Source organism: Cebus imitator, unplaced genomic scaffold (genome assembly GCF_001604975.1).
Source record: "Cebus imitator isolate Cc_AM_T3 unplaced genomic scaffold, Cebus_imitator-1.0 Scaffold11, whole genome shotgun sequence".
Lineage (NCBI taxonomy): Eukaryota > Metazoa > Chordata > Mammalia > Primates > Cebidae > Cebus > Cebus imitator.
Genome location: NW_016107326.1, coordinates 10,266,836 through 10,288,809, shown reverse-complemented (window position 1 = coordinate 10,288,809; position 21,974 = coordinate 10,266,836). Strand labels below are relative to the sequence as shown.

Genomic DNA, 21,974 nt, shown 5'->3' with positions numbered 1-21,974 from the left:
GACTGGGTCTCACTCTGTCACCAAGATTGAAGTGCAGTGGTGCTATCTGGGCTCACCACAACCTCTGCCTCCCAAGTAGCTGAGACCACAGGCATGCCACCACGCCGGCTAATTTTTTGTATTTTTGGTAGAGATGATGTTTTGCCGTGTTGCTCAGGCTGGACTTGAACTCCTGGGCTCAAGTGATCTACCTACCTTGGCCTCCCAGAATGCTGGGATTACAGGCGTAGGCCACTGTGCCCAGCCCCTTATTATTCCTTTTAGCTTATCCCTCTTTCTCTCCTTGACCACTTAATGTGCAGTGCCCAAGTCTTAACTCAGTTCTCTTCTCTCCTTACACTCACTCCAGAGATGAGCTCATCCTGTCCGCTGCTTCCAATTCCTTCTGCAGGCTGGTGGCTCCCCCAGGTATGTCCCTATTCAGCACCTCTTCCTGAACCCCAGATTCCTCTAGCCATTTCAGGCTGGAGTCCAGGGATAAAAAGATGTTCCCAGCCTCCATGGAGGCCTCTTATTTCAAGGTCTGAGCCCAGGAAGCTGTACATCACGGCAGAGTGACCTGGCAGAGAATGTCTGCCTCCCTAGCCAGGCCACATGGCCCTGTACTCAGTAAGCCTCACCCCTGCATCGCCCAGAATCTTTCTCCATCCTTGATAAACATGACTGCCTCTTGATTCATGGGAGGAGTACCAGCTGCACAATCCTAAAGCCATCTGAAATCTTAGGGAACTTTGGAACAAAGGGTCTCTGGCCAAGCTCCAGTTCACCTCCAATCCTCTTGCCTGGTGATTCCAGGAATGTTCTTTCCCCACTCTGCCTTAGAGATAATCTAGTTAAACCCTCCTCCTCATTTTCCAAATATGAAAACCAAGGCACAGAAAGGGATGAAACTGTGCAGGAACACAAGGGGGTGTCAGTGTTACAGCAGAGTCACAAGCAAGGTCATTCTGACCCTAAAGCTTATACATTTAGCCTGTAAATATAGAGGCCAAAGATCATGCATATTTAGTTGATTTGACATATTGTTGCACATAAAGATTTAAATGACACCTGTGTTCAAAAGACAGCAATGGCACCTGGATGAACCACAGCCCAACAACCCCTCTCTCGGTAGAAAACCAGCCAATTTCTCCTTGGTTCACACAAAGCAGGGGGACTTCTCTTTCTGGATGAGACCCCCCCAAACCCCACCCCCTTCCCAGCACTGCTACAAATACATCTCGTATATAGGACAGCATGTCTATAAAACAAAAGCCACACATCCAGACAGCATGCAGCCCAGGTTCTCTGCTAAGTCTTTCTCCAGTTACTGAAAACAACAATCCCCAATTTCCAGCAGCGTCTGAAATACAAGTCAGTTACACAATAATGAACAAACTACTCAGAGACCACACCTAAACACATTCATCGAAGGCACGCAGAACAGCTTTTTTATTACAAGTAATAGAAAACACTTGAATCTAGCATAAGCCAAGAGAAGTATTTTTTCTATGAATAGAGGGTTCAAATGGGCTCGAAAAGGATTCGGGGGCTCAGGTAACAGGATGATCTCTCCCTGGCTTCTGCTTTTCTCTGTGTGTCTTTGCCTCCTTCCCTCCTTTGTGCACCAGCTGCCTCTGCTTCCTGGTCTCTTGACTACCCAAGCATTGAGAATCATGTGTCCTAGAGACCGTTGCACAGAAATCACAAACTCTCCAATGGGATCAGTTTGAAACTCCTGTGGAAATGAGTCTATCTGTCTGAGACGCCCACCTCTGGTCCAATCAAGTAAACTTGGAGAGTGGGACCACACGGTACGATATGGCCACCGGGATAGATGCAAGATGATGACAGTCTGGGAAGACCCCCTGAAAGTGAACACTACCCACCCCAATACTTAAGCCAAATCTACCTCTTGGTAAGGGAAAGGACAGAGTAGTTGAAATGTGTGGAGAAAATAAATCTCCTATGATGTTGAAGGCCTGGAATGTGGATACTTCAAACTCCAAAAAGAAGCTTCAGATCCATTGGTGCCATGGGCCACTGGAGTCTGGTTTGCTCTCTAGCACAAAGAACAAGCAGGGAGGGCTGCCTGAGATCTGCAGGCCCAGGCTCATTAGTGCAGGACTGAAGCAGTTGTTTCAGAAACTCAGGTTCTAACCCATTCCTGAGCACAGAGGGCTCCCTGCACTGACGCGCATGGGCCAAGGTCAAGATAGATCTCAGTGTCTGCCCCACCAAACTATAGTAGCCAGGGTCCTTTCCTTAGTAGCCTGTGTGTCAAGTGATTTACGTTCTCAGGTGACATTGTGACTCTCACCATGGACACCATGAGAGCAGGGTGGGACCCATCCATGTCTGAAGTGGGGACTTTCACAGCAGTTTCATAGAGAAACCCCTGCTCAGTTGAAAAGTATATTCTCAAGTTTCCTTCCGGTTGTCAACCTTCTGTCACCAACCCAGCCCACATCCCATAATGAACAGCCAATGCGGGGCCTTCTGATGTTTGCTTTTCTAGGATCCTGTCTGTGTTCTGAATCCCCTTGATACACATCACTGAAACTTGAGTTGTGTAAGTTCAGGGCATTCTCAACCACTCCTCCTTTCCGGATGTTCACCTTAAAATTCAAGTTGAATGATGCGCTTGACCTTTTCAAGTTGCCTACCCAGAGCAAAGAAACGAGTTCTCTCTCAGGGAAATGCAGTCTTAATTTGTATGTCAAATATTTATCCAGGCATGGGATACAAAGATAGATATGGCTAGTCATACCCTCATGATCCTACAGCCCTGCCCTTCCCTAACATAACAGATAAGTAAACAGCAGGATTGTTCTGGCAATGGACAACAGCAGCCCTCAACAAGTGGATTCAGAATGAATGATCAGATGATAAGAGTTTTAACCATGAGAATAGAGGAGAGACTTCTGTGCAGTTACAAAGCCACTCAGAGACCAAGACAGTCTTCATTACTGTCCACTCTAATTGCCTGTGACTCTGAGGCCTCTCTGTGGCTAATAGCAGGCCTGGCAACTTATGGTAGTTATACTGTTTCTTTCTTTCTTTCTTTCTCGGGACGGAGTTTCCCTCTTGTTGCCCAGGCTGGAGTGCAATGGCGCAATCTCGGATCACCGCCACCTCTGCCTCCTGGGTTCAAGTGATTCTCCTACCTCAGCCAACCGAGTAGTTGGGATTATAGGCATGTGTCACCAAGCCTGGCCAATTTTGTGTTTTATTAGAGATGGTGTTTCTCCATGTTGGTCAGGCTGATCTCAAACTCCCCACCTCAGGTGATCTACCCATCTTGACCTGTTAGGATTACAGGCATAAGCCACCACACCTGGCCCAGTTTTACTGTTTCTTGCCAATCTTTCACTGAGAGGACTTTTGAAGGCAGGCATGAACCTGCGATGTGGGTCACTCCTGGGGAGAAGCAGAAGACTGGGTATACATTTCTGAAATGCCCTCTGGTCTGCTGCCATGTCTTTTGTGATTGCAGACCGATTGGTAGGTATAAAGTTGTACAAGGCTGGGCACAATGGCTCACATCTATAATCCCAGTGCTTCAGGAGGCTGAGGTGGGCAGATCACTTTGAAGTCAGGAGTTCAAGACCAGCCTGACCAACAAGGGTGAAACTCTGTCTCTACTAAAAATACAAAAATTAGTCGGATGTGGTGGTGTGTGCCTGTAATCCCAGCTACTTGGGAAGCTAAGACAGGAGAATCACTTGAACCCGGGAGGTGGAGGTTGCAGTGGGCAGAGATTGCGCCACTGCACTCCAGCCTGAGTGACAGAGTGAGACCCTGTCTCAAAAATAATAATAATAAATTTGTTGTGCAAACATTCTGGAACTTGAGCAAATGCATGGAAAACAACTGCCCTTGGGGGTTGCCTGGATCTAGGCAATGGACTTGGACTCTGAGTGATATTTGGGGGTTGTTACTGCAATGCCAATAGCCCACCCTTCCTGGGGCCAGGCCAGGACTGAAAGATCTGGTGACAACTTCAGGCCAAGCAAATGCATTCTGTGACCAGAGGGAAGGATCAGGGCAGGAAATGGATGTGCCTTTCCTGGATACATTTTGAATATTAACATGTTTGCCCTCTATTTACTTAGGAGGCTGTAGGCAATCTCAGACTACCTGGCTGAAACACCTTTGAGCCATAGAGGGGACTGAGCAGAATGGTCCTTATGTAAGTCCTGTTTGTAGGGCTGAATAAAGTGTTTTTAAGATGTCTCTAGGCCCTTTGATCTGAGGAAATTGCACAGTGGCCTCATTGCCAGCCTTTCTACGTATTTATTTTTTAATTCCCTTAGTACCTCATTTGAGGTGTAAGTGCCTGGGGCCAGGCCAGGGCTGAAAGGTCAGATGACAACTGCAGGCCGAGCAAATGCATTCTGTGACCACAGGAAAGGATCAGGGCAGGAAGGGGATGCTCAGCCTCCAGCTAGAGAGAAGGTCTGAGAGAAGGGAGAGAGGATGAGAGGGATGGGGATTCCCTAGAGAACCTAGACACTTAGTGCACCCCTGTAAAACGTTCACGGGAAAGAAAAGAGGGAGTGGAGGAAGCTGTGAGGATTTCATGAAGTGATTCTAAGGCTCTCATGAAAGAATGAATCTCAAGGGTTAGGAAAACTGCTTAAAATAAGATAATTAGAATGGGCCGGACCCATCTTATGTTAGAGGGTTTTATAAAACTAGCATAATTGAAGTTGTATATTATTGACACAGAAATAGACAGAATAACGAAAAAGAACAGAAAGCCTAAAAATGGGCTCAAGTATGTATATATGAATACATGTATATATCCTATATGCATGATAAAAAGAGAATGCTAAAATTAGAAGAAAACAATTAATTACCAATGAATAATTCTGAGTTAGTTAAACATTTAGAGGAAGCATAAAATCAGATTTTTTATTACATATACAAATTAAAATTAGAAGAAAATAGAAGTAATAATTTATGTAGTCTTGGAGGGAAAAAGGGCTATCTAAGAATGCTATTAGGAAAACCCAAAGTGATAATATTGATATATCTGACTACATAAGAAATACATAAAACTTCTCTACTGAAAAGTAAAACACAATATAAAAGAAAAATGGTTATGTATTTGCAATGTACATAACAGACTATCAATAAGAAAATGATGAATAGCTAAACAGGAAAATGGCGTAAGAATGAAAAGAGGAAATTCATAAAGAGAGAAATTCTAATGGCCAATAGTACTGATACATGAAAACTGCATAATCTTAGTAGTAACTTTTAAACCTCTAATGAAACAGTAATACGTATCCCAAAATCTATGAGAGAGAGTTATACTCAGAAGAAATATGTAACTTTCCTCTCATTATTAAACATTTAAAAACAAAAAAAACATGGACTGAAAGTAGTTGAACTAAGTGTTCATCTTTTTAAAACAATTTTTTAAAACAACAAAAAATAAAGGAAGGACAAAACAAATATAGAAGAAAAATTAATGAAATATAAAACAAATAAAGTAATAGAAATGAGTTAGGCATGGTGGCTCACACCTGTAATCTCAGCACTTTGGGAGGCTGAGGTGGGGGGATCACTTGAAGTCAGGAGTTCAAGACCAGCCTGGACAACATAGGGAGATCCTGTCTCTACAAAACAAATAAAAATAAAAATTATCCAGGTGTGGTGGTGTGCACCTGTGGTCCCAGATACTAGGGAGGCTGAGGCAGGAGGATCACTTGAGCCCAGGAAGTCGAGGCTGCAGTGAGCCATGATTGTGCCACTGTGCTTCAGCCTGGAAGACAGAGCAAGACCCTGTGTCAAAACAACGACAACAACAAAACAGAAATAGAGATGATAAATGATCTTAGAAACAGACTTTTAAAGAGTTGAATTAGACACATACATGTTAATAAATCTGTGTAAGTAGAAAAAACCCAACATACGGAGTAGTAGTGATAAGAAAGGGGCACAGACATCAAATAGACAAAAAGAATTTTGAGATAACATATTCACCTCTTTTAGGCATTGATCAGGATTGAAAGCAGCAAGAACTCAGGGAATTTGGCATCCCTCCCCATCCTTCCCTCGCTTTTGCTCCGTGGCCTGGGGTCAGATTCTACACTCCTTGCACTGAAGCTCCGAGTGGTTTATAGCTCCCTGGCTAAGGAGAAGGAAAGTGTCACTGCTTTCTATCTGATGCGGAATTTAGCTCATAACCTTGATGCATTATGCAAGCATGACCATATAACGGTGAGTGTGATGTTAAACCATCTCTCGTCGCCTTCTCCTCCATCTCAGCCATGGTTGGGAGCTTCCACCTCTGGACTCTCCAGACCTTTTTCACATAGTAAATCCGAAATGTTTAAGACCTTTTCTGATTCCTGCCCTTAGAGTGCTTGGGAACCAGTGTAGGGGAGATGACCACCCAGGAACTGCTTGCAGACAGCACAGGAAAGGGTCGGCACAGCTGGTCAAGGTGAGCTCTCCAAAGGATGCTCTCTCACTGGGGAAATGGGTCTCACACCTAATTCAGTGTATGGCTTCTGGTAGTAATTCTGTGACTGTCAAGGCCGTAGATTCTCATGGGAATAGGAAGCTGGACACATCAGGAGCACTGGGCAGGGCTGGAGGGCTGGACAATGAGCCCTTAACCCCATACCATCTCAGATCCCTTGGTAATGACTGCGAGGTTAAATGGCTTTCAGGGTCTTTGCCAGGCTGTGTAGGAGACAGTTGATTAACTGTGACTGGCACAGATAAGGGGAGGAGAGGGTCAGTACGTGTGCTAATGTTTGTCATCCTTGGCTTAAGAGGGCACTGCCTTGCAGATCCAAAGGGAACCCAACAAGGGATGTCCCAAGCTTCATCATGTGCCCAGTGAGGGCACGTTTTGGGATTTCTGCAAGAATCCTGTGATTCCACCAGCTGGCTTCCCAGGAAGCCCAAGAACAAGAAACAAAGACAGTGTTGGAGCACAGGTTGACAGCTGATGGAACAACAGTGTCATCTCCATTTGAGACCCCTAGGCGAGTCCCACCATCCCTCTGTGCACTGGATCCTCTGTTGGTGGCCTAATGGGTCCCGGGTAGAGTCCTCAAAGTGTCCTGAGTTACAGGTTCCCAGCCTGAACCCCTTTGTACTTTTGTAAGGACGTGGGGTCATCATATGAAAATCATAAGCAAATACTTAGTAGTATTCTCCAAAACAACCTGATTCAGAGAAAAGTCCAGATTCTTTCCCTGATGATGCTAAAAGAAAAGTGACTGCATTTCAGAGAGATACCCAGAAAGTCTGCAGAGGGAACCCAGAGAGGAGCTCACAAATCCAGCCCCGACAGGGCTCGGGCAAGAGCAGCAGCAAAGTCCTATCCTGAGGGGATTCTGAAATTGCCTCGGACACAGAGACCTGTGGAGGGGAAGACAAGGAGAGGTGTGGGGGTGACCTATGGGTCCCGCCCTAAAGAACTCACATTCTAGGCTTGGAAATAAGACAGATGCCTAGACAAGGAACAGAGAATCCCACCAGTCCCAGGGGCTTGCTGGGCAGTGAGGGCTGTCGGGACCCAGCCTGCTGAAGACTGCAGTCACACAGTGGGAGGTGCATCTGGACCTGGCCCTGCAGGGTGGGAGCACACCCAAGTGAGCGAAGCAACCTGGAGAATCGTGGAGAGGAGGAAGCAGGAGTATCCGAAGTTGCAGACCAGGTGCTCACAGGGGATCCCACCACTCACCCAGCTGGGCTTGAGTCTCTCTGGGTTTGCTGGCCCTGTCTTGGAGGCAACCAGCAGAGGGCAGCGTGAGGCCACAGCACTGGCTGCACATGGCCACTGCTGCCTGGGCCAGGGATAGTCAATGATCAAAGAGAGGAGGCTGTACCCATAACCATACTCCAAAATGAGTTTTGCTGTTTCTCTCTTGGATCCAGCTTAGAGCTGAGTTAAGCTCCAGGGAAGGGATCTGGGTTACACATCTTGGTGGAAGACTCAGATTCATACATTTATTATTCATTCATTATTCACTCAACAGTTATTGATTGAGTGCGTATATGGTTTCCAGTTCTTTTCAAGGCACTGGGACTGCAGAGGTGAGTGACATGGTCTTGTACTAATCACAACAGGAGGGACTAATGTTTGCATGGCATTTATTGCAGGCCACTGCAATAAATGCCATGCAAACATTAATTGCTTTGCTTATATCAGTTCATCTATTCATTAAAGAACTCTCGGAGGCTGACACTGTCATGATTCCAATTTTGCCAAGAAGGGAACTAACACACAGAGAGTGTATGTGACTTGCCCAGGTCACACAGGTGCAAACTGGTAGAACCAGGATTTGAATCCAGGTAGTCTGATTCCAGAATCCTCACTTCTTTTTTTTGGAGACAGAGTGTCACTCCATTGCCCTGGCTGGATCACAGTGGCACGATCTCTGCTCACTGCAACCTCCACCTCTTGAACTCAAGCGATTCTTCTGTCTCAGCCTCCTGAGTAGGTAGGATTACAGGCGTGCGCCACCATGCCTGGCTAATGTTTTTCTATTTTTAATAGAGATGCGGTTTTGCCATGTTGCCCAGGCTGGTCTCAAACTCCTGAGCTCAGATGATATGCCTGCTTCAGCCTCCCAAAGTGCTGGGGTTTCCGGTGTCAGCCACCGACCCCAGCTAGATTCCTCATTCCTAATGACTTTGCAACACTGACATAACTTGAGCAGATGGACAAGATGATGTCAGGTAATTGTTAGAAGAAAATACAACGAGGTGTAGTAATGGTGACTGGGGTTGGAGCACCCTTAGTTTCAGTGGTCAGGTAGGGACTCAGGTAGTGGAGGAGGGGAATGGTGACATACAATCCAATACCTGGCAGAGCAAGAGTATTGTATTAGCGCTCAACCTCTGTGGAGCCCCTGGTGTCCTAGAACACAGCTTAGGATCCTTTATGGAGGACCTTTTGTTCATGATCAAGCACCCCAACCCTTCACCCAGAGCCTCTGGGGTCAGCCTGAGCCAATGCTTTTTAGTGGGGAGTATGCAGAGGTAGACCTGGAGACAGGCTTGGGGAGGTAGGGGCTGAGCCCCCAAAGGCAGGATGCCGGGAACCTCAAGCACTGGGCCTAGGAGAGCCCCACCATTCCTCTGTGCACCAGATCCTCTGCTGGTAGCCTAATAGGTCCCAGGCAGAGTCCCCAAAGTGTCCTGAGTTGCAGGTCACTCACACATGCACCACAATACACACAAACAGCCCCAAGCCCATGTGCACACAGTTCCTCACTCAGAGTCTCAGGCATCCAGTGCCTCGCATGCGCTGACACTTCTCAGAGCTGCCCCCACCCCAGATTCCCTCCCTAAAGTCACAGGAAGCAGTGAGACCTGGAGATAGTAGGGAAGGTTTGGGGCTGCAGTTGGTTTTCACTAGTGGGGCGCTGGTCCATTGAGGGAGATTATTTGGGGTCTGACACTATACAGTTAAGCAGCACCCCCTTCACCTGATGAGGGGCCTATAAGGAAACGCTGGCTTCCAGGCTCCAGGGCTGCCCTGTATGGTTAGTTGCAGGCAGAAAGCCCACTGTGGTGTCTGTATTTCTTGGGGCTGTGGTTTCAAAACTGGCCAAACATCTGGAACACCTGAGGACCTCATGAAGATGACAGATTTCTGAGGTTTTTCACTCACCGGGTCCAGGATGAGACCAAGAGCCTATGATTTTGTCAAGCGTTCCAGTCAATTCTCCTGGTCACTACTCAAAACACATGAACAAAGTGGCACAGACACAAGCCAGGGCAGGGCAGGCTGCACTGTGGGTTGGCAGCAGTTAGCTTTAACCAAGGCATTTGCTTGGTTAATAAATGGCTGCATGCACCCCACTTCTTTGAAACATGCACCTGTGTTTGCTGGACAAACCACTGGTTCATAGTTGGGGACACTGTCCACTCCCCACACAGTGGCCACCAGAGTTGTGAGCATCCTTTCCCGGATGGTCCACTGTCCTGATCTCCTCCACTCTGCCCAGCAGGCCATCAGCCCCTCAGGATTACCAGGACTACATCATTTCACAAAATCCACTTCCCGACATCTCCAGCCCAGGTCCTCTGACAACATCCAATCCCTTTTCAGTTAATGGAAAAACCCTGAGCTTTGTCAGGCTCCAAAGCACAGATCAGTTACATAATGACAAACAAATAGCCTTCCAGGTTAAAAGCTCTGCTGTGACACAGAGGGCAAGCCCAGGGACTGACTGTGACCCCTGGCACTGGTGCCCCTCCGACAGCCACAGAGAAGGGAGAATGGCTGGCACCAGCAGGAAGATTCGAGAGATGTGAACACTGGGCCCTTAGCTGATACCTCAAGTCCCCATCTTCTGGCTTGGACTTGGCTAAAGTGATGCCATCAGAGCTGTAAGACTCTGAAGAGTGTCCTGCAGGCACAAGGCCCTCCAATTCCAGGAGACTGGGCCTAGAGTGTCACAAGCTGTGGTAGCTGTTTTCATTCTTGACACAGGAGGGAAATTGTGATTTTACTTGCTGTGCCTCTACTTCTGCAGACATCATTCAAACCCGAAGTTCCCACCTTGAGGCGAAGGTATATTTGTCATTCTAATTTACCCAGACTGGCTTCTGTAGAATTCAGAAATAGCTGGTAAATATTTAGCCCATAATTAGTTTGGACAGACTTTTGAGGCAACAAAAATTGAAAACAGGGCCAGGCACAGTGGCTCACGCCTGTAATCCCACTACTTGGAGAGGCCAAAGTGGGGGGATCTCTTGGTTTCAGGAGTTCGAGACCAACCAGCCTGGACAACATAGTGAAATCTCATATCTACAAAATACTAAAAGTAGCTGGGCGTGGTGGTGTGTGCCTGTAATCCCAGCTCCTCAGGAGGCCGAGGTGGGAGGATCACTTGAGCCCAAAATGTTGAAGTTACATGGATGTTGAACAACGAGAACACATGGACACAGGGAGGGGAACATCACACACTGGGGCCTGCTGGGGGCTGGGGGACTAGGGGAGGGATAGCAGGGGGCACAGGGTGGGGGGAATGGGGAGGGATAATGTTAGGAGAAATACCTAATGTAGATGGGTGGGGATGGATGCAGCAAACCACCAAGACACATGTATACCTATGTAACAAACCTGCACGTTCTGCGCATGTACCCCGGAACTTAAAGTATAATTAAAAAAAAAGTCGAGGTTGCAGTGAGCTGTGATCATGCCACAGCACTTCAACCTGGGTGCCAGAGTAAGACCGTTTCTTGAAGCAAAACAAAACATATACAAAAAAACAACTGAAAACAGTTCTCAGATCCTGCAGCTTTGCCCATGAATTGGGTCCTACAATCTGGACTTGTGTGTGACAATTGATTCATTAAGCTTTAGAAGAAAGAAGTCTTTAGTGACCTATTTACAGGTAGGGAAACTGAGGCCCAGGAAACCGACCTGCTACTCAGTACATTAGTCAGGGAGCTAACTTGAAACCCCTGTCTCCTGCTCCCAAAATCTGAACTTCCCACCCACCAAGCCATCTCTCTTTCAGCCCTAACATAGTGCACAAAGACCCAGTCCTTCTTCTCCCCTGGACATGGCCCAAAGGCAGAGCCCAGGCTGCACAGCGTTCTGAACACCAGCTTCCCTTCCAGGAATGCTCTGAGCATGGTCTTCAGGTTCTTACTCCATGCAAGAGGCAGCAAAGGAAGATTGCAGCTAGGATTGCAGCTAGGAGGAGCCTGCCAGCTACACGGTCCAAAAACCAACATGGGAAATGAATGGCAGAGACATCTACTCCATTAGAACAAAGAGCGGGGCTCAAGAGGTTCCTCACAGTCACCCCCACTCCTGCAGTCTCAGGGGAATGAGCTGCCTGGGGCTCCTCTGGCCTGTCCTTGGAGTGTGTGGCTTCATTGGGTCCCCTGTGCAAGAGATGTCAATCATTGTCTGTCCCTTAGTAAAGGAAGCTGTGTGCCCTCAGCCCTTCAGACAGAGAAAGAGGGAGAGAGAAGGGAAGGAGAGAAGTAGAGAAGGAAGGAAGGGAGGGAGGAAGGAAAAAAGGAAGGGAGAGAAGGAAGGAGGGAGGAAAGAAGGAAGAGAGAGAGGGGGAAGGAAGGATGGGCAGGAGGAAGGGAGAATGTTTGGAGGGTCATCTTAAATCCAACATTTTCCTCTTTGCCAGGTCCTGGAAGGCCTGGATGAGCTGCAGTTTCTATCTTTGGACTTTTCTGAGAATCCTATATCTTTTTTAAAAATTGTTTTTCTTGGCATCTTTCTTGCAGAAAGAGAATCCTGTATCTTCAGATTAACTCCACCTACTCCCCACTAACTCACACCAGGCTCCCATTGCCTGCAAATAAGAACTGAGAAACGAATTCAGAGAGTCAGTCTGTCTCAATTGCAGACTGAAGGAAGAATAGTGTGGCAGCAGATACATTTAGAGAGAGGGGCTCAAGGAGAGAACGAAGCCCGACCCATCCAGAAGCCCTGACCATGGCAATCTTCCTTACTGTCTTCAAATAGAAATAGGATTTCTATTTCCAAATAGAAATAGGAGTCTACATGCCCTGCCAGGTGAGCCGAGAGAAGAGAATCAGCAAAGAACCTCAAAGTGCTGGGGGGCAGGGGAGGAGGCTCATGAGCTGGGGCGGAGGACAGGGCATCAGTGGCATGAAAAGTTCTTAGAGCAGGGACGTGAGGCTGTAGGGATTGAGAGAGGTAGGAGGAAAAGAGCCCCACAGAGGGAACTAAGAGAAGTGGTCTGAAAGGGTAATGGAAGAATTGGAGTTTGCCCTGCAAGATTTTTTGCACTTCCCTGACTGAGGGGCAATCATTGCAGGCTGGAAAACCACCCCTCGGAAGAACATAACTGCATGCTCCACAGTTTCATGGCTGAAGGTACTATCCTTAATGCACAGTGTGGAAAAGGGGGCATTCATCTCAGCATTGACCATGACAACCCTCCCTAGCATGAAATAGGAAGAACGATATAACCATCACCGGCCAGCTTTCTCATTTTCGTCTTGGCTGTGAGAACATTCAGGTGTAACATTCATGCTTGGTTATGGTCATTCTTTTGTTCTGGGTCACCGTATGTGTGTCTTTTCTCCCTCTAAAAAGTTTCTTGCCTTTCCTTTCTCTATTTGCCATAAACCATGGCTTATATGTGCTTCTAAAGCTTAACCAGTTTCCCAGTCCCTCGGTAAGTAGTCTGGATAGCATTGGAAGTGGTTATTCTGCTCTACGTCACAGAAACACTCCTCTCGTTGACCCCAAGTGTGGCTCCTGTAGAAGGGTTTTTTGGAATTGAAAATTCAGTGATGCGGCTGTCTATGTAGGCTCAAGGCCAAGGACACAGATCCTTCCACCCTCACCCTGCTGGTCCCAATGCCGTCCACATGTCCCCGCCCTGCCCGGATAGTCCCACAGACGCAACACACCTGGGGTGAAGGTGTGCTTGGCATTGACTCCCTCGGATCCAACCCATGTGTCTCTGTGGAATTTTCTGATGCACCCATTTGACAGATATTCATCAAGTGCTTACCAACCATAAGGCAATTTTCCTGGTAGTTCAGATACGAGGAGAAGTCAAATAGAAAACTAAGATGAACTAAAGCTTTTCACTGAGTTAAAGTGGTCCTTAGCCTATTCAGGAAATATTTTTCCCATCTCACTGTGTGAATGGCACACAGTGGGCACTGGAATCCTTTCCCTTCTCTTAGTTTGCTGCACGGGCTCTACGTCATCTCAGATCCATCCACCCTGAGATAGCTGAAAAACAGCCATGGTCACTGATGCGGTGGGCCCCGATGGCATCAGGAGCCTGCTACCAAGGTGGACTGCATTTGCTGGCCAGCTGGGGCCACATAATTTAACCCATAGGATATGAAGCTCGCCTTTGGGATGATTTTCCCCTTGTCTGTACTGATGATGGTCCCACTGACCTATAATGAGATGAGGATGTTACAGGGAAGGGAGGGGCTGCTGGGCAGGTGGGGGACTGGGGCAGGGGTTGGGGCTGAGACTCATGAGGTCTGCGGAGAAGGGCATACCCTGTGTGACAGTTTGCCTCCTTACACGCTGCTGACACACCTCAACATCGAGTCAGCCTCCTAAAATGATGCAAGAGGAAAGGCTGCCCTTTGGCCTCAAGGTCACCCTAGTGACTTAAGGGAGACCACGCCACATGGGCAGAGTGAGAGGATTCCTAGGACTCACATCTATTGCCCTTGTGGGAGGTTGCCAGGCCTTACAGTCAGGCAGTGAGAGGCTGTCTGGTGCAGCTCGTGAACAACTAGAAATGATGCCTGTGTCCCAGAGACTTCTGGGCTCACCACAGAAGGAGTTTACGTGTCCAGTAGTGGCAACTCTTGGAGAAAAGGAAGGAGATCTCTCGGTGGCTGGGATCTGTGGCGTACTCTGACCCAGGTGTAGCCCCAGTGGATCCTTCTAGTGGGCTTCAGTGTCTTCAACATGAAATAAGAGGGTCAGACGTGGCCCTTTCCACGGTGGATTCTGACCCAGCACTGTGCTCCTAGTGGATGGGGCGCCTTTTGCCATGGACTGAACTAGAACCCTTGCGCCCCACAGCCAGCCTCTTCTCCCATCCTCACCCCACAATCAAATATATCCCCTTCATTTTCCTCCCATCCACATGAAGGAAGGACTCAACACAGGGGAGGGGAAAACCAGCATTGAATTCTCTTCCAAAGCAGCAGAGAGTTCAACAAGGAGCCAAGGAGGGGGCTGAGGAGCACCCCTCTTCAGGCGGGAAACTCACAGACAGCCTGGAAGGAGGATGTGCAGGAGTTGTCATTCCAGAGCCCGTTCTCCTTCAGGAGAGTCACGCAGTCCTCCCCTGAGCCATAGTCATTTGGCTCATCCTTCTTCCAGTTGCTATAGGTCAGCTTCCCACCTGTCACATACATGAACTGGCCTTCAGTTACCTCATCTGTGATGCCCAGGAAGGCAGTGTCTTTGACCACATCCTGGATGGCCTTATTCTCCTCGGCATTCTTGGGGGCAGCCACTGTGGCCTGGAGCCCAGCACACAGAGCCTTCACTTTGGCGAAAGGCATCTGCTCGCCATTGGTCACGAAGAGCTTCTTTCCAGACACTTTCCCCAAGGAGAAGGCTTGCACTGAAATCACAAAGGGTGGGTGAGGCTGACTGGGTTTGGAGCCCAGCCCAGGACAGTAGGCGAGTAGTCCGAGTTCCCTGGGAAGTCAGACCTCTGAAAAATCACCCTGTGCCCAAGCAGCTCAGAACAGAGCCTGAACAGGAAGCAGGGCTCAGCTGCGGAGCCTGGGAAGGGGCGTCCAGGCCCTTGCAGACAACCCACACTCCCCTGGGATATCCCTCCTTGAAAAAGCATCTGCTAAAATCTGCCCCAGCACAGGTGCACATAGGGAGACAGTCTTGGGCCTCACTGCAGCCTTGGGCGTCAGGATAAGGAAGAGGCAGGGACAGACACCTGAGCACAGTAGAGGCCAAGGAAGGAGCTCAGACTTCAGAGAAGACAGACCTCCATCCAACCTTTCCTCTGCCACTTCCTGGCTGAGTGACATAAAATGAGTCACCAACACTTCCTGTACCTCGGTTTCCTCACTTGTCAATAAAGCAACCTTAACAACCACAACTGAGGTTGCTGAGAGGATTGAATGAAACCCTCTTATGGGAAAATGCCACCCACGACAGGCCCTGGTGTAGGACAAGTGCTCGTAAGTTAGTTCTCCTCCCACCTCCTCCAAACCCAGAGTGCTCTGAAGAAAAGAGTGAGAGCCAAGAACACATTATGGGCAGAGAGAAAGCTCACACTTCTTCACGTGGTCCAGTTCTGATCTCAGGCTCCGTATCTCTCTCTCTAAGGTGGCCAGCTTAGCCTCAGCAACTGCAAAGCAATAGGGAGAAGGTATTTACTGAGAAGACCTTAAGTTGGAGAGTGGAGCATTTTGAAAAAAAAAAGTGGCTTACTAAGAAGAATGCTTCTTCCAGAAAAATAAGAAAGCAAAAGAAAAAAAGGAGGGGAAATGACCATATTCCTGCTTCCCAGCTCTATCCCCGCATCCTTCACAACCTGGAATTTCAGCCCTGGACCCCTGTCTCCACATAAGGCTTGCATATTGTCATATTGTGAAAATTCATAAGAAAATACTCAACTCATTACTCTTCCTTTTGAAAATTTTTCTTTGTCATTCATTTTCATTTCTCATTCCAGATACATTTTTAATACCTTCATTATTTTGACAGTGGTAGACAAATATGAGTAAGTGGGTTGTCATTGTTCTTTTGTTCTTACTGAATTTGCTCTGTTTTACTCTGAACTAAGTTGCTGTGATGTTCTTCACCACCAAGGATTCCTAAAAGGCAGGCCACTTGCCTGCCATTTTTGTGACAATGGACATAAACCCAACCCGCTAAAGGGCCTGTTTCCTCCCTGGCACCCCGGAGGTGCACACTGGACTGTTTCTGCTGAAGAAAAGCCAGGGCCCATCTGCTAAGGGGCCTGATGAGGGAATGGCCCTACATGGCTTGAACGTCTGCACCTGCGCACCTATGGGAATCCCCTCAGGCCCCAAGTAAAGCTGAGAGGGCCAAGGGTCAAGGGCCAGGAAGCAGAGTTGAGCATCTTCCCATGAGGCAGCAGGAGAAGGGGACCTCCCAGCTAGCCCTTTAGCTCCCCAGGCCACCCATGCTGAGTTGTGCCCATTACCTGAATTGTCTCCACGATCTCCTTTTTGGCCCTTTGGCCCTGAAATTCCAGGAGGCCCTGTGTTTCCTGGGGGCCCCAACTTCCCAGGAGGGCCCTGCAAACCTCTGAGCCCTTGACCTGTTACAAGACAAAGGAAACATGACCCAGTGGCTGTCATTCATTCTTTTTTCCCCAAAAGCTAAATACTCCATTCATGTTCACCCCAGGACAGCCAGTGAGCTAGAGGTGACTCAAAGAAGCAAGACTCCCCTGCATCCCAGGGGAAGGCCTGCACCAAGGCCAGCTCCCTAAGTAGGCAGGACACCCCCTCTGTAGGGACAACCACACCCCCCAGGTCCTGTGTGGAAATATGGGATCCAGGAGAGTCAGCGAGCAGCTTTGTTTTGGAGGCAATGGCATTCTACAGGGATTGTTCTGAGTGTAGCATGGGGCCCGAGGAAAGGGGAGCTTCCCTAAGTCTGTGCTGAAACCCTCGTGTGGGGGGTTCAAGCACAGATTTGCTTGAATGCCTGCTGGAGGTGGAGATTTAGGAAGCCACAGCAGCCTGTCCCGGACCTGGCTCTCCCTTTTCCCCCTTGGGTCCGTCTCGCCCATCTCTGCCTGGGGTGCCGTTGGTGACGGGGATGCCGCAGGTAATCACGGAGCAGGTCTTCTGGGCATCCTCACAGGTTTTTGTCTCTGAGCAGGAAGCCGTCACCACAGATAGGAGAAGGACAAGGAGTGATGGAAACAGGAACATGGTCCTTACCTTGGGGTGGAGAAAGTGAAGGAGAGAATTTCATCCCATCGTGTTTAAATAGCATTTGCTACTCACTGTGGTATGCTGGACCCAGTGCCGGGGACAGTGGACACAGAGGAGACCATCACAACCCCTGGCTCTGAGTGGCTTTCAGACTACTAGGGAGACAGGAAGGTAAAAAATGTGAGTTAGATCAGTGCTAAAACAGAGGCAAGTGCAAGATTAACACAAGCCCATTCTCCCTCGGGTCCCAGAGCTCATGCTAGCACAAGGCTTAGCAGTTAAGCACCTCCTACTTGACAGCCCGCAGGGCCCGAGGATTATCCATGAGCCCTGTGTCCAGCAGCCCAGACAAAGGTGAGGCGAGCTCATTGCCTGGGTAAGCTTTGGCCCCTGGATTTCTCAGATTTCTTTCTGATGTGCCAAAAGAGTCATGGTTTCCCTCCTCTTCCTTTCCTATGGGCTGCAGAGCTGGACTCAGACTGGGGCAGGTGACCTGAGGTCCCACAAGGTCCATCTCTTGGCTGGACTTGGTGAGATGGATCCAGTGGTTGAGATCCACTCTCTCGTTTCCAGTATGAGAGCCCTCTCTGTTGCTCAGGCTGGCCTCGAACATGTAGCCTCACTTCCTCAAGCACCAGCACGACTGGCCTGAGCCACCATGGCTCGCCTTCCTCTCATTTCCTATAAAACTCCCTGTTTGACATGCCGGGCCCCAGCTGTCCTCAGAGTGGCCCCTGTTTCTCCAGCCACCTGTAGACCATCTTGCATAATGTCTATTTTGTGACAGTCACTTGCTGTGGGATTAGGACCGAGAGTGCTCTAAGGTAGGATTCTGACCCTCAAAATGGGACGTTTTTGGTGATTGATCCTGTCCAGATGAGACTTCTCTTGGTTTGAGATCTTCCACCGAGAGGCCATTTCTGCTAGGCATCACCCAGGCTCTGAAATTTCTGCTCAGCCTGAGTCTGGAGGAATTCAGCCCCTGCTCCCCCTCCTAGAGGCTGCCCAGATGCCCCCAGCTCTGTGCCCCTACCCAGCTGTCAGAGTTCCTTCCAGCCTTTGTCCAGGCTGGCCCCTCCTTCAGGACCTTGGCAGCCGGGACCCCATGGGACTCTCCCTCTGCTCTGCTGCAGCCTCGAATCCCAGTGTCCTGGCTCTTGCTGCCCAACCCCTGCATCTGCCCTTGCTGTCCCGGCCTCAGTCCCTTAACCCTTCCCTTCCTCCAGGATGCAGTGAGAGGTACCCAGTTGGAAGGGAACTTTTGTGATCACGTCCTTCTCCAACTTGCCTCTTTTTATCATTTTTGTCTCTTTTTTGAATCTCCCCTGATGGCACTGAATTGGCACTGGATGGCACAGTCAAGGCTTGTACCCATAGCTGGCACACATATGCCACTTCTTTTCTTCATTTTTGCAAAGACCACCCTTTAGTTTGCTGATGGCCAAGTGGATACAGAAACCTCCCAGTTGCTTGGGCCAGAGAGAAAGAGAGGCCCCAGGTGGACCTGATGACTCCTCTAAACCCCTACCTGGACCTCACCAGGGTCCAGTCAAGAGGCCAGTCTCTTGGCCCAGGCCCTCACCTCTTTCCTCCACAAATAACTTACTAGGGCTTCCTTGGAGACGAGTCAGTGGCAGGGAAGCTGGCCCTCCAGCCCAGGCCTCTGGCAGGTGCCTCAGCGATGTCCAGTCCAGTTATCAGTGTGGTGACCAGGGACAGCGCTGGACTGGTCTTCAATTCCAGATTAATAATCAACCATCCCTAGAACTGCTGTGTGCTGGGAAGCTCTCCAGGTTGCTGGTGGGGCTTCCAGCACAGCACTGGGCAGCTCTTCACATTAGTGCCCTAACCCCTTCTCTACTACCCTTTCTCAGGCATCCAACTCTATGACTCAGTGCCTCTGAGCTTCTAGAGTCACAGGTTCCCAGGGTAGTTTTCTTCGGATATTTATTTTCAGAAGAAAAATGCATAGATCTTCCGCCAGACAAATGTATGCACACACACATGTGTACACATCTTTGTATCAGTTGATTAGATTACTTCCATTTGTGTTTTGTTCATTGCAGGGCTGGGGTGGGGAGACTAAAGACCCCTGGCACTGAGTCCCCTCTTTCCTTTCTTCTCATTTAGAATGTTTGTCAAATGTCTTCTTTGGGTATCTCACAGGGCCAGGCACAAGGTGAAGGGGTATTTGCAGCTGACTTCTATCCAAAGCCGAATGTGGGTGCTGGCACCTGCTGCTCCCTCTGTCCAGACATCTCCCTGAATCTTTGCTTATTTGGTTCCATATTGATTGACCACCAATTACCCCGCATCAATGTAGAACAAGAAGCTCATGAGAACAGGGGTCTTGTTCCCCAGGTGTTGTTTCTCTACCGGGAAGAGTGCCTGAAAAAGATTTGATGCTCAGTAAACATTTATGGAACAAATGAATCCTCCAACAGCATGTCCTCAGATCAGCCCTCTTCTCTCTGGCTGGAGCTACCATCTGTGTCCCCTTTACCAGTGGTCTAGCTTTTCTAGGGCAGAAGCTGTACTCAGTTCACATCTCTGTCCCCAGGGTGCAACCCAGGGCTGGGCACACAGGAGGATTGGGTGTGAGGGTGAGGAGAGAGGCAGAGACCTCAGGAAGACACCAGATCATCTGCGCTCATCCAAGCCTGAGTTTCCAAAAGTGTCCAGTTCTTGTTGCTAGAGCATGGTCAAGCCGTTCAGGTCCCAGATGTGACCTTTGATGCTTGCTTTCCTCCAAACTCCACCTATTCTTTGAAACACTTCATGTCACCAAACAACTTGAGAGGTTTGTTTTTCCCAGTTGGGGAGTGGGGTGGGTCACTTCTCTGTAACTCCGCCTTGTGATGGGCGTTTGACTTCTCAAGGGTCCTCACCCTTGTGTACCGTGTCATCAGACTCTGTCCAGAGGCCCTCCTGGTTCCCATTCAGGAGGCCTGCCAGACACCAAGAGGGCCTCCATGGTAAAGAAGATCCTTCTCAGGGCTGTGTCTCCTGATGCCATTGACACAATGTTGAAGAGCCCATAGGCCCAGAGGACAAAGGACTTTCAGCTCACACAGCAAATAGGCAGACCTCCCAGGAAGGTGGGAATGTGAATCTGACAGATTTGCATTGAACCAGGATCCTAACTGTGCCACAGACTTAGAGAAACGGTGGTTTGAGCAGGAAGACGGTAGATGAGAGGCAAATACACCTGCAAGCAAAGGAACCTGAGAAAACCTGGATTCTGGAGGGGACGAGGTTCTCCCCCAAGGGTGTGTACCCAGAGGTCTGTCCTCTCATAGACCTGGGGTGAACTTATGTTGCTATTATGACTATTACTGAATTTTGCTATTTATGCCAAGATGAACAATAGTGTTTCCAGCGTCTCAGCGCGGCCTGATCTTCTGCACTGTGGAGAACGACACCTGCAGATCAGGCACCTCACTGGTGTCTTAGACGGAGGCCAGGCAGATTTGAGTTCACCATGGGACAATTACCAAACACTGTAGAGGACAAGCAGAGTGAGAGCCGACAGAAATGACAAGCCTCAGAAATAGTATGCACTTCAAAAGAGGGTACAAGAAACAAGAACAGAAAATCAAACGCCGCATGTTCTCACTCATAGGCGGGTGATGAACGCTGAGAACACATGGACACAGGGAGGGGTGCGTCACACACTGGAGTCTGTTGGGGGTGGCCAAGGGAGGGACAGCGGGGCAGGGGTGGGGAGGTTGGGGGGGGATAACATGGGGAGAAATGCCAGATGTAGGTGATGGGGGATGGAGGCAGCAAACCACATTGCCATGTGTGTACCTATGCAACAATCTTGCATGAGCTGCACATATACCCCAGAACCTAAAGTACAATTAAAAATAAATAAATAAATAAAGGAATAAATGAACATTATATAATTAAATTAATAAACTAGAATTAAAAAATACATATAGAGCTAATAAAATAGAATACTGGTTCTTTGTATGAGACATAAACTTAGCAAATATGGTGGTGGTAGTTTGGGTTGCTTCTTTCTTGCTGTAAAATGACATCTCAGGCCCTTTGCCACAGGACTTTGCAAAGACTCCCACTAGAGTCTAAGGTGTAAACACTCTAGCCCTTTTGCTGTTTGGTGTGGCCATGTGACCATGAGCTGAAAGGATCAGCAGCTTTACATGTGCTTACAGGTTTGATATGGCTTTTGTATTACTTTCCCAATCATGGGAATTATATATCCCTGGAAAGTGATATGGAACAGACATGAACTCATCTGAAAGTCTGGAGTCCAGCTGACTGCTGCTGAGTAGAGGCCTGCTCAGCTGAAGTCAGCCAAAGCTCAACAAACTGGAAGACTCAGAGCAGGAAATAAAATGTTTACAGTTGTAAGCCCCTGAGAGGAAGATTTACTGTTGTGTAGCTGATTGATACAGTATCAATGATTCATAGAAAATGTATAAGAAATTAACAAATCAGGAAGAAAAAGGGATTATTATACTAAATAGATAATACTGACATTATAAAATTATATCATGTACAGTAGATTGTGCAGCAATACTGCTACAAAATTAGTTAAAATACACAGTTAAAATTGTGTA

At 48.4% G+C, this 21,974-nt stretch overlaps 1 protein-coding gene across 2 annotated transcripts; it reads right to left on the bottom strand.

Annotated features, from left to right (window-relative positions):
- Window positions 1-14,612: 14,612 nt before the first annotated feature.
- LOC108281422 (mannose-binding protein A-like) lies at window positions 14,613-19,112 on the bottom strand. 2 transcript variants are annotated; one of them, XM_037727437.1, is made up of 5 exons: window positions 18,995-19,112; window positions 17,395-17,543; window positions 16,647-16,763; window positions 15,750-15,824; window positions 14,613-15,074 (listed from the first exon to the last, which is right to left on the bottom strand). In XM_037727437.1, exons 2-5 carry the CDS (start codon window positions 17,447-17,449, stop codon window positions 14,698-14,700), a joined length of 624 nt encoding a protein of 207 aa, XP_037583365.1. In that variant the 5' UTR covers window positions 17,450-17,543; window positions 18,995-19,112; the 3' UTR covers window positions 14,613-14,697. The 2 variants fall into 2 exon arrangements, with proteins under 2 accessions (XP_037583365.1, XP_017352457.1); XM_017496968.2 differs by lacking the exon at window positions 17,395-17,543 and adding an exon at window positions 17,202-17,394 and having other exon boundaries at window positions 18,995-19,111.
- Between the last annotated feature and the right edge of the window lie 2,862 nt (window positions 19,113-21,974).